This window comes from Emys orbicularis, chromosome 3 (genome assembly GCF_028017835.1).
Source record: "Emys orbicularis isolate rEmyOrb1 chromosome 3, rEmyOrb1.hap1, whole genome shotgun sequence".
NCBI classification, from domain to species: Eukaryota; Metazoa; Chordata; order Testudines; family Emydidae; genus Emys; species Emys orbicularis.
Window position 1 is genome coordinate 153,655,125 of NC_088685.1, and position 15,651 is coordinate 153,670,775.

The 15,651-nt window shown below is 39.7% G+C and overlaps 1 protein-coding gene across 1 annotated transcript in view; it reads left to right on the forward strand.

The window, feature by feature from the left end:
- DNAH8 (dynein axonemal heavy chain 8) overlaps positions 1-15,651 on the forward strand; it is a 536,895-nt gene that overhangs the window by 233,519 nt on the left and 287,725 nt on the right. The window contains exons 29-33 of the mRNA XM_065401473.1: positions 3,470-3,705; positions 7,371-7,475; positions 8,058-8,171; positions 11,029-11,091; positions 15,336-15,436. Coding sequence (XP_065257545.1) covers positions 3,470-3,705; positions 7,371-7,475; positions 8,058-8,171; positions 11,029-11,091; positions 15,336-15,436 — 619 coding nt within the window. The remainder of the gene's footprint in view (positions 1-3,469; positions 3,706-7,370; positions 7,476-8,057; positions 8,172-11,028; positions 11,092-15,335; positions 15,437-15,651) is intronic.

The window sequence follows — 15,651 nt, forward strand, 5'->3', positions numbered from 1 at the left end:
TAACAGATTCGTCTCCCCAACATGTGATGAGATCCAGTACCTCCCGTTCGGACCATGCTGGAGCTCGTCTGCGAATCTAGGACTGCGTGATCTCTTGTGATGGTGGACTCTGCATGGTTGCCTGTGATGGTGGACTGTGCTGATGGTCACCTGTGCTGATGGTGACCAAACAGGAAATGAAATTCAAAAGTTCCCGGGGCTTTTCCTGCCCACCTGGCTAGTGCATTGGAGTTGAGAGTGTTGTCCAGAGCGGTCACAAGGGAGCATTCTGGGATAGCTCCCGGAGGCCAATAACGTCGAATTGCGTCCACAATACCTTTAACCCGGGATTGCAATCTTGATTTAAGCGCTACTCCATTTGCCGAGGTGGAGTACAGAAATCAGATTAAAGAGCCCTTTAAATCGAAAAAACTGGTTTGGTGGTGTGGACAGATTCATTTTTTTTAAATTAACTTGGCTAATTCCGAAATAACTGACTAGGGTAGACCAGGCCTAAGACTGGAATTATTAACTTCCACCCCTTCTTGTCCCTTGAAGACCTGGACTTTGCAGATGATCTCGCTCCCCTATCACATACCCAACACCATAAACAAGAAAAAAATACCTGACTCAATACATTCACTCAACAAATAGGACTGGAAATCAACCACAATAAGACAGATGTCATGCACTATCACCATCACCAGTACGGATAGAGGATCACGTTCTCACCAATGTAGAAACATTCACATACTTGGGCAGCACCATCAGCCAGGACAGTAGAACAAGCCAGGACATCCGGAACAGAATCAATAAAGCCTGGAACACCTTCAGGAGTTTAAATATAGTCTGGAAATCATCAAATACAACACCAAAACCAACTCAAGATTTATCAGAGCTGCGAGCTTTCAACACTATTTTATAGCGCAGAATGCTGGGGAATAACAAAGTATGACATGTCCAAACTGTCTTCATTTCATACAAACTGCCTCAGAAAAATGCTCCGTATATTTTGGCCCAGAACAATCTCAAATCAAGACCTGTGAGCACCATCATTGCCAGGAGGCATTGGAGATTAATTGGCCATGTGCTTTGGATGGAAACTGATTCCATCACCAGAATAGCAATAAGATGGACACCTGAAGGCAAGTAAAAATGAGGCTGCCTGAAAACAACATAGCGAAAAGCTGTGGAAGTTGAGCTGAAAACCCTGGGGCACAGCTGGGGAACCATTGAAAGGCTTACCAGAAACAGACCGGAGTGGAAGAGCTTTGTCACTGCCCTAAACGCTAGAGGCATAATGGATACTAATTAACTAACTAACCCCTCTATCCGTGTAGCGGATTTACCTTATGCTTGTGTGCATATCATAAAGGAAAAGTCAATGCAATAATCTGTTTCTGCTATATGTTGATCCACAATCATATCCAAACCCATGGGCCATATCCTCACCTGGTATAAATGAGCCGTAGCTCTATTGACTGCAATGTTCAAAATAGCCTTCTGATGACAATCACCTCTGCTATGAAGATCTTTGTGAAAAAGATTCAGTAGAACTTCTCAGTAGGGAAAGAACCTTGCTTAAAAATCAAGTAGTCTTTTCAGGACTTAACCAGAGTTCATAGGGTGAGAGGTAAAGTTCTGCCATGGATCAGAAACTGGCTAAGAGACAGAAAACAAAGAATAGAAATAAATGGTTGATTTTCATCATGGCAAAAGATTCTCTGTGGAGTGCCACAAGGTTCCATATTGGCACTGATATTTTTAAATATATTTATTAATCTGGGAAACAGGTGAGCAGTGAGGTGGCAAAGTTTGCAGACAACAGAAAATTATTTAGGTTTATGAAGACTGAACAAGAATGTTCAGGAAAAAGACCTGGACATTGTGGACAGCCAAATGAATGCCTCTGCTTATATGATCAGCAGCTGTAAAAAGAACCTAATAAAATATCAGCATTCATGCATGAAGAATGGGATTGAAAATAATACTGAAAACTTTACAGTGGTGTATATATAAGTCAATGGTAGGCCTCACCTGAAATATGGTCTTGAGTTCTAGTTACTCTACTTAATATATGAAGTGGATGAGGTAATATCTTTTATTAGATCAACTTCTGTTGGTGAGAGAGACAAGCTTTCCAGCTACACAGTGCTCTTCTTCAGGTCTAGGAAAGGTACTTCGAGCATCACAACTAAATACAAGGGGGAACAGATTGTTTAGCAGGAGTATTTAGCTCATATTCTAAGGACCATTCGAGGTACTGTGGGCTACCTTGTCATTCTAAGGTCCTGGGACACTATACATACACATATATGTATATAATATAGTAGAAATAGAGGAAGTGAATGATGGGGAAAAATAATGAATTAGCGGCCTGGAAAAAACTTCCATATACAGAGAAATTGAAAAAGTGGGACTATTTATTTTAAAGAGAAAATGAACAAGAAAGGACAGGATAAAGATATAATGAATGGTTGGTATAGAGAAGGTAGATTGGACACTTCAATTCATCTTTTTGAATAAGGGACATTCGGTTAAATAGAAAGATAGCAAATTTGAACTCATAAAAGAAAATATTTTTTGTGCAATGATCCTGAGGAACTCATTGTCACAAGATATTATTGAAGTTAATAGCTTGGTAGGATTAAGAAAAACCTGCATTATGTATGGACCACAAGAACATTCATCATCCTTGGTTCAAAAATGTAAGCCTCTTTCTAGAAGTTTTATCTATGATCACCAACATGCCCTTTCAAATTCAGCTGTTTAGTGCTCGGATGAGAACATTTTGGCAAACACATAATAGAAGAGGAAGTAACTTATGTGCAATTCTTGTTTTATGAACATAATGATTATATTAGGTTAGCAATTACTCATGTTCTATCGCTAGAGTTCAGAAGTATTGTCTATTGAAATTCTTATTTGTTCCAAAAATAATCAGTAACTGAAACAGTCGTTGGCTCTTCTGCTTCTCTGTTGTGTGTGTGTGTATTATCTGCTTATGATATGATGTAACAATTCAAATTTTTAGTTGTGGCGTATTCCAGATGCAGTCATGTAAAAGAGTATAGGCCCAAGATGCCAAATCCTCAGATGATGTAAATCAGTTTAGCTTCATTGACTTTAATGAAGCTATACTAATTTTACATGAAAAGATTATTTTGTCTGTGAATTTGAAATGATGCAGTATAAGTGAATAATTTTCTCCTTTTGTTAGTTGTCTTATATGTTTGTTCTTTTACTGAGATAAACTTATAAAGATGCTTTAAAGCTGATAAAATGTACAAAGAAACCAGAGATTAAGTGAAATAACTTTTAAATGATTATGAAACAATAGAATGAAGTAATTCAGTTCACTTTATATAGTAATTTTTCTGACTATAATTATATTTTAAAGATATACACATGATTCTTTTGTATAAGTAGTGTAGTTGTCTTCAGAGCATTAAAATTTAGATGCAATAAACTATTGGGTTTTTTAAACCAGCACCATTGAAACTCGCTTTGTCGATTGAAGCCAAAGCATGGAAGATGCTACTCTGTCGTTACTTAAATGAGGAATATAAGAAGAAAATGACAGACATGATATCATTTATAACTGAATATTTGAAGAAATTATCTCGACCTATTCGTGACTTAGATGATGTCAGATTTGCAATGGAAGCTTTGTCTAACATACGTGACAATGAAATACAAATGGATATGACCTTAGGACCTATTGAAGTAAGACACTTCTTAATTTTTATTGTTTTGGAATAAAATAATTTATTTAGAATTTGGGATTTTTTAAATAAACTCGGAGAACCCTAATGATGAGTATATGTTCCTCCAGTCTCCACTTTGAGGGATGGGAAACAAAATACTTATTTCTCCCCTTTTACCTCCCTGCAGCAACACTTTTATTGTTCTTGATATTCACCATCCTAGTCCTACTCTTTTTTGTATGCATAGATAGAGCCTCCTGCAATCTTATCTTTCTGCCTTCCAGATTCCCTGCACAGAGCCACTTTTCATTTAGGAAGTCACAGTACATTGTCAGAGGTATATACATAATTTTTCTAGTGTAAGTTCTTTTAGTTTTCCCAGTTTTTTAATTTCTTTTTTTTAAATTATCCATCTTTTGTGGAAGGAGAGAAAAGGCTAAATGCTAACATTTTCCATTCTGAAGACTAGTTATACTACCATGATACCAGAAAGATAGTGGTTAAATATTTCAAATGATTACAAAAGTACAAAAAGAACAAATGTAAAGGCATAGTCAGGAAAAGCACATGTCAGTATAACAAAGTTCAGTGTGTACCTGGTGTTGTACCTTTAATTTTGTCAGATAAAATAGACTGAGTCTTTCTTGCATTGCTTTCTTTGATGTCAGTAGTTCTCTATGTTGGATGTCACTGACATTAAAGAATAAGAGTATTTTCAATATCCCTACAAAGCTCAGTCCTCCGTTCATGGACAGGTTCACAACCGCTATTAAAAAAATAAAAAAGCACAGAAATAACAAAAAGTACCATACTTCAGCATTCATTTATGCTGTTTTTGTTACCGCCTTTAACTGGTTGCTGTGTTATATGTTGTCTGCCTAGTTTGTAGATACTTTGAAGTAGGAATTATATCTTTCTACAAATCTATAAAGCACTCCACACAGTGCTGACTGTATACAAATAATGTTAATAATGTATGCCTGTCAGGGGTTATGTTTCATTTTCATATCTCTAGTACTATTCTGTCCGGATCATACATAAAACAGGAAAGGCCTTCCACTGGTTTAGTGCATTTGTTGAGATTCTCTTGTACTTGTTTGCTGGATATTGATGTTAAATTCAAATAAGGACTTTGTATATTAGGGAAATTTGCACTGGTATAACTGCATATTGTGTTCACAGTGAAAACCTAGTATTGCACCAGTACAGTGTGTCTACACTAGGGGTTTGCACCAATGTAACTGTAGTGATGTAGTTACACTGGTGCAAATTTCCCTAATTTCGACAAGCCCTGTTCTAGTGTCTGTTTTTCAAATTAGGTATACAAGTCTGTCAAGGCTGATTCCCCACTCTGGCACTTTGAGTACAGAAGGTGGGGGCCCGCAAGGATTCTAAAAATTAATACTGGCCACTTCAATCTCCCAAGGTTACAGCTTTTCTCTGACCTTGGATGGGTAGATGCTGCCACCACCCAAATGCAAACCCCTTGAAACCCAGGAAGGCGCACTTGGGAATTCCTTCCTGTGGGGTACCCTCAAGCCCTTTCACCCCCCCTCCAGGGAAGAGCTGAGAAAGAAAACAAAGTAAATTAGCTGTTGCCCCCAGCTAATTAAACAACATATGCACATACCTCTTAGGACACCAAAAATCCAATACTGTTATTAAAAAAAGGTAAATTTTATTAAAAAACAAAAAGGAAGAAAATACATCCGGCACTTAGGCTTTTACTAGATTTAAAAAACACCCACTTACAACAATTAAACATCAAGAATAACCTTCTAGAGGTCCAGCTTAAAGGTTACAAGCAAAACAAAAAGCATTTGGGGTTAGCACAGAGGAGTCCACAAGCCAATAAGAAATAAACAGAAATAAACCTAATCACATCTTTCTAAACACTCCTGATCTACTTACATATCTGGGTTGTTAAATAAGTAGTTCTAGATATGATCTGATGATTTTCATATCTGGCCTTCAGCTTCTCAGAGCATAACTGCTCCCTGTTTCCCTCTTTCCCGGAGAACCACAACACACAGACAAAGGGAAGTTTTGTCCCCATTTTAAAAAGTTCTAACCCTCCCATTGGCTCTTTTGGTCAGGTGCCCACTCCTTTCCTTTTACCTGTCAGCTTGTTAACCCTTTACAGGTAAAGCAAATAGAGAACAGCACCAAGAGGGATTTTATAGTCAACTGGCTGGCTGGGTGTCCATAAAAGGAAACTACCATCTTGTTCCCTAGTGGGAATCTACCATGCACCCAGTTTTCTACCAGTTCTTGTGACCTGTATGCTGTATGCAAACAATCACGGGAGAGATGGTGAACCACAATGATTATAGTACAATAATAAACTCTGATAGTAGCAGCAGTGTTCAACATGTCTTCTAGTATAGCCAATTCATGTTGTTATAAATGTGTGGGGAAAATGTTGCTGAATCTGATGAGTATTTATTTATTTTATTTTAATAGCTCCAAATGTGTCCTACATACTTAGAGAGGGGTGTAAGGATAAGGTCCTGACCCAAAATGTTTACAGTCTATACTATAGAGTTTGCTAGCATGTAAGTTCCACTCACGTCAATGGGATTACTGACATGAGTACGTCACTTTTAAATATAAATATTTTCAGGATTGTGCCCTAAGTGGAAAACATATAAACCAGGAATGTGATAAAAACTAGGATATAGAGCAATGATAATTAGCAAGTTACTTGTTAGTTCATGTTTGATTTTTGTCCCCCTTACGCCCTCATTGATTTAATTAATGCTTTGTTGAGGGGAGGACAAGTCTTCATAAGCCTTACTGAAGTGTGGGTTAAGGGAATACTTAGAAGAGGAGATGGTGTAGGCTTGGGCTGAGATACGAAGAGGTTTCCAAGCATAGAGGATTGCAGGGAAGAAAGAACTGTGTATTCACAGGCAGTCGTAAACTGCAGTGAATGCACGCTACAAGTACACAACAACAAGCAAGTGGCTTACATACTTCACTCAGCCTTTTGTCTTGGTTATAATTTTTCTCTGCTCGGTCATGAACCTTAAACTAAACTAATTATCCCATTTTCTCCTTTAAATAATCTGTGCCCTATTTCTACAATGAGGGTAGTAAACTAGAGAATATATAAGCTGCAGCATTAACAGAACCAAATTACATAAAAAATCAAGCAATGTTAGCCTCATCCTAGCATTATTATATGTGAAAGCACTTGATAAATCAGTCTGAACATATTGCAATAACATTCCTTGTAAACAGGGTGATACAAAACCTCTGAAATATGCAGTGTGGTGTTGATAATCATCCAGAGTTGGGAACATTTCTCAAAATGTACATGTATATCCATATAGTACACAAATTAATAATCTACTTTGAAAAAATGTAATTAGCATGAAAAACATGTTATATAATAATACATTTTTAGGAGGTTCTGTGAACATTAACACAGGCAATGTCTAGTGTTTCTAAATTTGCCTTTAATATTTCACACAGCTCTGCTCATTACAAGATTAGCTATATCTGTTGTAGTCAGAGACTGGCTCTTCTTCATCCAAACCCCTTTTTAAAAAAAACAACAACAAAACATAAATTTGGGGCCTAAACTAAGTTGACTGTATTCTTTTAAAGTATATTTTACAAACTTTGTATTCCTGCAAATAAATTTGAATTGTATCATAATTATTTTTTCTTCTTTTATAGGAAGCCTATAGTATTTTAAATAGATTTGAAGTTGAAGTGACAAAAGAGGAATCAGAAGGAGTTGATACACTTAGATATTCTTTTAACAAATTACAGACCAAAGCTGTAAGTATCTGAAACTGTACTTTTTCTACTACTCATTAGAAGATAGTATGAGTCATTAGGCTTATATGAGAGTAAGGGACTAATACATAAGCTGTACTGCTCCAAGAGTAGCCAATATAGGAATTGGTCACCTCTTACAATGATAGTGAGAAAAATAAGTTACTTCCCACATTTCATAGTGTCAGAATGCAGCTAAATCCTATCCTTTTGTTTTGTCCTTCACTAGTACTTTTTTAAAAAATCTCTGAATATGGATGAAGTTCAGGTTTTGTTCTGTAGTAAGTTAGTTTAGTTGTTTTGACCACTCTGAATTTTTTAAAGATGAGGAAGTTACAGCATCTTGTAAGAGAATAATGCTTTGAAGGTGTTAGGGTTTTTTGTTTTGATTTTTTTTTAATCTCTGTTTTCATATTTAGCTGTCTGAATAAAAAGCTATTTTTTGTCCAATGCTTCTGTAGTTTTTTTAATGTAACAAATCAACTTAATTATATAGAATTGACATCCCTTTCTTTATTAGTATTTTTAAAGAAATAACTTTATTTAAATAATTTATTAATAAATGGACATTCATTTATATTTTAGGTCAGTGTTCAAGATGAGTTGGTTCAAGTTCAGCCAAAATTTAAGAGTAATCTATTGGAGTCCGTTGAAATTTTTCGTGAAGATGTGGCAAACTTTGACACATCATATGACACGGTAATTAAGTTTGGAAGTTATCTATTGGACTTGTGGTTCAGTTCCTCAGGATATATGGCTTGCAGCAGTTGGGTACCAAATTTTTGATCTGCTGAGTTGTCCCTATGAGTTCCTGAGGGCATGGTAACCCAACCGACCTTCTGTCATAGTTACTAGGTCAGCTATGCTTTAGATCCCTTTTAGTCCTTCTTAAGTGCACCCCTCAGATGATAAGCCTGCCTGCATTAATCTCTCTCAAGGGTTGAACCACGCAGTTTTACCACTCTTAATCTTCATCTCTGGGCTGCACCCCTGCTATTTCTCAACCATGTCTATCTGACAGACCCAACTGAGTTTAGCGCCTGTAAGACTTTTTTCTGGGAGCCTGTGACCAACAAGCTGATTAATGTGACTCAAAAACAATTTCTTCAAAATAAAGTTTTATTTATTCTTCCACCCAAAGATATAAAACAAAAATGGCCTATATGCATTTTCACACAGCTCTTGTTCCTGGACACCCACCCGGCTGCTGTGTTTGGGTCCCACATCCCTGGGCACCGTGTGCTTTAAGCTTTCATTGGTCTGAATATGCTGCAGCACTGCCTCTTTCCTTGGTCTCAATGGCACACTTCCTGTGCATAGACTCTCTGTTATCCCCTCTTCGAAATGTATCTTAACAGCCCAGCTGGCCTCAGCCCTAGGATCAGTGTTGTGTCTCCTTTCCTCCCCACACAGATCTTCCAGTAGTTTAACCACACCATCGCCCAGAACTCCAACCTTGTGGGCATTCTGGGCTTACAATTTAACTCTTTAGGAACACATGATAGGTGAAGCATATAACAGAGACAAAGGTTTCTAAACACAATTACTCCTTGCTTTAGATAGCAAAAAATTTATACAGATCCAGTCATCAATAATAAATCCCTACATGCATTTCCTCACTTCATTTTCATTACCACTGTGGAACATGATCTGGGCTTAGGTCAGAGTTTCTAGGGTGTTCAGGATCCACTTCCGGCAGTTCATGGCTTCCCCTCCGAATCCTGGAGTCTCTCTGTCTCTCCTCCAGGTCAGCTTCCTTTGATGTTGGCTGGTCCCATACTCAAAAAAGTTCTCTATTCTATGAAAGCATGCTCAGTTTACTTCTGCCCCTTGCCCCAAGCTTCCTGAATCCTGAGTGTGATCTGTGAGTTCTCCTGGGTATATAAATCCTAGCATTAACACCTGACTTCTTAATTCTGATGTTTAGGAATTTTCCAGCCTCCAAGCCCTCTCCCAGACAAACGTAGACTAACTGGTTTCCCAGTTGTAGTAATCCTCCTTAGCATACCCATTATTCAGTCAGAGCACAGTTAGATACGCCGTATTGGAGTATCTTCCAGAGTAACATGAGATGATCGCTAAGGGTATTGTCTCAGCATTGTCTCCAAGCATTTTCTGATGCTTCTGACTTCTTTAGCAAGTTCAGTGGAGACTGCAATTATGCTTCATTTGTGAAGCTATCGTGATTTTCACCAACTAAAGATCAGGCTCTATACCTTTTATAAAGGATTGGTCTTAATGATCAGCTCATTTTTTCTCATATTACTGAGGGTAACATTTTCAAAAGCACCTAAGTGACTTAGGAATAGATGCGAGTAACATTTTCTGAGCTGAAAAATGCAAATTCGTGGCAACAAAAATGCTTTGTGAATTTGTGTTGAATTTGCTGAATTGTTTTGGTCGGAAAAGAAAATTTGGAAAAAATCAAAACATTATGATTTTTGAAACAAAATTACCTTTGTTTAGAAATTTACTTCAATTTTATTTTAAAAAGAGTAGACTAACTTAAAAACAGAATGAAATATTTCATTTTGGGTCAAACAAAATGTTTTGCTTGTGTCAAAACAAATTTTTTTGACTATTTTGGAACACTGAAAAATGTAAAAAAAAAAGGTTAATTTGGGTCAACCTGAAATAATTTTTTGTTTTGTTTTTTGGTATGACCAGCAACTGAAAAGTCAGTTATTCACACATTTCTGTTTAGGGGCCTATATCCCACTGATTTCATGTAAAGGCTTTTGAAAATTTTACCGTGGGTCTCATGGATGAGTCTCAAAGGAGAAATATAATTCTAGCTCTTTGAATATATTGCCTTCTCTGTTCTCCTTCCAAACTTCTTCAGAGAAGTGGGATTTAAGCAGCGGAAAAAATGAAGGCTGTTGTGTCACCAGAGCCCTTTGTTTCTTTGCTTTAATAGTCATGGGGAATGCTTTCACAGCCCTAATGGGCACTGCTTTTTTTTTTTAAGTGATTCCAAGCTCTGTGTCACAACGGGTTTGCATCCCATAATGCAGATCTCCAGAGTCAATATACTTGAAATACAGTTACTGGTATGTTAATCTTTCTATCTTCCTCCCTTCCACTCCCAACACCTCAAGTTATACTTAACAAGAAATTATGTGCAGTTCTAATACATACCAGTGAAAGTAAGCTCTGTGAAAATAAAAACAATACATGGCAGATTGAGTATTCTGTAACTCTGATTATACCTTTGATAAAAGTAGAGTCGCCTCAAGTAACTTTTTGGGCATTCTTGCTTTATTCTTGACAGTATGAAAATATGCAGAATATGAAAGTATATTATCTACTAATAGCAAATTTGATTAGACTACAGAAATTTCTATTTTATCTAAAATATTTTTCCTTTGATATACTTTTGTAACTCTTTTGGCATTAGTGGGATTTATGGACACACTTCAATGATTCATATACCCGTTACATATACCCCTTGACTATTTAAACAATTTTGTATATGCTGATGGTTTGTAAATATAGAATTTGCCTTAACACACTTGAAGAGTTAATATTCACTTTGGTTAAAATTTGTTTGCTTTAGGAAGGACCCATGGTTCCAAATACACCACCACAAGAAGCTAGCAATAGGTTACAAATATTCCAGGTAAGAAAAAAATTAGTTTTGAAATGTTAAATTGAGAGTCATAGTTGTGAATCAAAATGAGTTTAGAAAAAGATCCATTACTATCTCTGGAACACGGGAATTGATGGACAATATTGAGCATTACTCTGTAAATTACTTAGATCATAAACTCTTCAGAGCAGGGATTTTCTCTTACTCTGTGATTATACAGCACCTAGCACTATGGGCCCTGTGCTCAACTGGGACCTTGAAACACTGCTGTGATGCAAATAATAACAACAAGAAGAAAAACTTAATTTGTTCAGTGTGTTTTCTACAGACATTTTCTGCATTAGAAACAGAAATTCTCAAGGGATTTTAGGGATTGATTTCTGCAGCAAAGATACACAGTTGATATGTACCTTTGCTTCATTCTGTTAGTCACAGTCAAATGGCTGTATGCCTTTTCTTCAAAATCAACACCTCTAGCTCCCTTAAAGTTTTTGTTTCCTCATTAGACACTTGCTGCCAAGCTTGATAGTTTCCTAAAACCAATTTTCACTTGATGCAACAGTGTTCATCTGTCTCTGCCGTGGTCCGTACCCTTGACTGGAAGGACTGAAGAGAACACCATCTGCGCTCCCAACTCCCTCACCCTTAATCCCAGAGCCCTGTAGTTACTTCTGATCTGCTGCAGGACATACCTCGCAGTATCATTAGTGCCCACATGGATGAGTAGCATGGGGTAGTAGTCAGAGGGCTGGATGATCCTCAACAGTCCCTCCGTAGCATCTCGGATACGAGCCCCTGGCATGCAGCATACCTCCCGGGATGCCATGTCAGGGCGACAGATGGGTGCCTCTGTCCCCCTCAGAAGAGAGTCTCCAACCATCACTAGCCTATATTTCCTCCTGAGAGTGGTGGCTGTGATCCTCCCAGCCTTGGGGATATATGGCTTCTCCTCTTCAACCTTTCGGGGTGATTCCTCATCACTCGTTGCCAGGGCAGCATTAACGGTTCTTCATCACCATGGTGAGTGAGTTGGGAGTAGGGGTGGAGCACTGCCTGCTGCCAGAAGTAACCAGCAGCCAGTATCCTCCCTGTACCAGAGCCTTATCCTCCTTCCCCGGTGGCATGACAGCAGTCCTTTCTAGCTGGATAGCTTCCTCAGCCTTGGAAGTCTCCATATGAATACTGTCAATTAATTGTTTAATTACAGTTTTTCCATGCATAACAAAAAACATTAGAACAGACTTGATAAAGGTATATTGAAACCTAATCATTTATCAAGTCTAAAGGACCTAGGTAAAGCCTTTCAAACCTCACTGCCTAAAACTGGGCATCTCAATTGGCCATCTTAATAAAGATAAGTAGGTTTTCAGTAGTGCTGAGCACTCACAAAACCTCTGAAAACCAGGTTGCTTTTTTGTGTGCTCCTTAATATACAGTTCAGTGTCACATTTAAAATTTGTGGACATCACCAGATGAGTGTGAGACAAAGATGGGGCATGCACAACAACACCCAGTAATTGCCCCGGGTACCTGACTCATGCATGTACACAGAGCTGTGTTGCCGCTTCCTCCTGTTCTCTGTCTGGGCCAGGCGGGAGGCGAGTGAGGTCCAAGCTGGGCTGAGCTTCCTGGATTTGGGGGAGCTGGGACCTGTCTGCACAGAGGAGGCAGAGCTCCCTGCCCACCTTGCCTCGGAGGGGCCCCCCGGGGCTGAGCAGGACGCTCGTATTGAGGGCCCCTGCATGCTGGCCTCTCCACTGAGGCTGCCTTGGATGGGTCTGGTTTAGGAGGCAATAACAATGGGAGTTTTTGCCTCACTAGCAATGGGATTGAGCCCTCCTATTCATTTCCCAGTCCCATTGGGACCCTCAGAGCTCCACCCAGTCTGCTCAGAACCTTACTGGAAAATTTCATGGAGCAAACGGGTTCCAAGCCATGATCCAGCCACTCGTCACACTCATGCTTAGCACAGATCTAGTGCTTTGCTGCCAGGAATCTCAAAGTACACTGTAAATGGAAGTGGATATTGCCATCCCCATCTTATGGGAGGGAAAACTGAGGCACAGAGCAGGGACATGATTTGCTCAGGGTCACCCAGCAAGTCTGTAACAGAGCTGGGAATAGAACCCAGGAGTTCTATCTCTCAGTCCCTCTGCTGTAACCACTGGCCCAAACTCCTTTTCCAGCACATGTGTGACCTATGCCCTTCCAAAGTATCCCTCTCCTAGGCTGCAATCCTGCTCCCCAGGAAATCAATTCCCTAGCTCCCATGGGTGCCAGGTGTCTACATGCTTCCCTTGGGCTGGGGTCTGCCTTGTAGGGGGCTTTCCCCTGCCTGGTGGCTGGGTCCCTGGGACGCTGAGTGTGGGCACAAAGCAGCCTGGTGAGCACAGGCCCTGTACAGGGCTCAGCCAGCTTTAGGAGCCAAGCGTGCTTGGCCTTTGTGGAGCTATAAATGAGTCAAGGCCACTTTGCGGTGTGGCCCATGACCTGGAATATGGTGAGAGGGGGTAGGGCCCATGATCCACGGGGCTTTCTTGCCAGGTGCAACAAAGCAATCCAACTGCAGAGAGCGGCTGGGCAGCGAAGGGGCATCTTCCCCAGACTCTCTGCTGCCTCCTTGCCCCATGTGCAGCTTTGCCTGTTCCCCTCTCCTTGCCCTATGTATTGCCCCACCTGTTACTGCTGCTCCTCCCCACCTGTTGCTCTCCCCCTTGCTGCCCTGCATGCTGCTGCCCCTCTCCCTGCCCCTTCTCTTCCTGAACACCTGTTGCTTGGGCTGTTGCCACTCTCCCCACCCCTCTTGTGGGTGCCTGGACTGTTGTCCCCCATCCCTGCCATAGGTACCACCCCCTTTCCTGCTCTGCTTGTTGGAGTGCTGGAACCCGGCTCACCATCAAGTGACCCAGCCAGGTCATGGCACTCGGGTCTCTCCAGACACTGCTGGATCCAAGCAGGCCTGGGAGCAGAGAGCAGCTCTTCGTGGCTCCAGCCGCAGCTGCTGCTCTTCCCGCCCCCTCAGTGGAAGAGGCCGGTTACTACAGGAAACCGGACTTTTAGCACAGCTAACTGGACGCTGCCAGGTTCCCTTTTCGACCGGACATTCCGGCTGAAAACCTGACTCATGACTCTATTGCCAACTGTGTTATTTATTAGCAATCCCAATGGGCCTGGCACTTTGCAAGAGTTTTCCTTCAGGAGCCTGTGGAAAGCAACAATATGCAGTGAGACGGAAGCAGTTTCTTCAAGGGAGGAGCTTGGCATTCTCTTCAAGCCCCTAGGTAGACATGGGTTTGCCTTGGTGTCCGCTGTTCTCTTGAGTACCAAATTACAGTTTGTCTGCTGCAGATCCCTCACTCCCAGTCGGTGTCTCTTGGTCAACCTGCAGCTGCTGAAAACTCCCCCCCCCCATCCTTTTCTGTAGGGCATGTCTTTTAAATGATCAGTGTTTTGATGTTCAGATTCTCAGCCTTGGCAAACAGTCACATTGCCTGAACTGAGGAACTGAGAAGTCCCTCTTCATGGCTATAAATGTAACTATTGTGTATGAGGGGATGCTTCTTATCTAGGCTACTGGTTATCCTTTTCTACTTTCCTTCTCTACAACCCCTCTTGACCTAACTATGCATTCAGGCAAGGTAAACTGAAAGGCATATGTTAGTAGTAAAAAGTATTACAAATATTTTCCAATTCTCCATACTTATGGAATAGTAATTGCCAGAATCACTCATCCTTCCTTTTTTTAAATTGATTCTATATTTGCTTTTCACCAGTCTTCTGGCAGTACACTTTGCTTGACAAGTTATATAATTCTGGCTCTATTTAATGGTTTTTTCTAGTTGTGTCCACACCAGCTAATACAATGTTTAATTTCTCCTGACTGTATAATATAATGTGGCTTTAAGTGCACATCCTTTTTTATAAAATATTTCTTCAGATCTTTGTTGTGCACATTTTCTCTGTTTAGCTGGAGCATCTGTAATATTAAATGAGACAATGTTTTTTAAAAAATCTGTTAAATTGTAGTCTGCCCCTATTGTGGCATTCCTTGTTGACACTAGAAAAAACACTCCCCACTGTAGGTAGAAATTGAACAGGATTTAAAATCAAATGTATGTTCTTTGGAGACCAAAAGATGTTACTAGATATTTCTTTGTATACATACTGCAGACTTAAGATAGCTTTATAATTGGACAGCAGTTTATGATAATTAGAGGATCTCTTAGTTATCAAATGTATATCCTGTTTGCATTTTTAAATCTTAATTTGATCAGGCCAATTTTGATGAACTCTGGAGGAAATTTGTCACTTATTCATCTGGTGAACAGCTGTTTGGATTACCTGTCACAGACTATGAAGTTTTACATAAAATCAGGTAATGGAAAATAGAGCTATCTTCAAGAACATGTTAAGTATTTTAGAAATGCTGGAGTGAATTGAAAAAGGGCATTTGTACAAAAGTATATGTACTTGTCCCATCATTTCTGGCAGACCTTATGTGGTATAAAAGAGCAGGGTTCTTGCAACTCTTAGCAGAGGGAGGAGCATGAACTGAGGTATCCGAAGGAAGGTGAAGACCAGCTGTGGTCT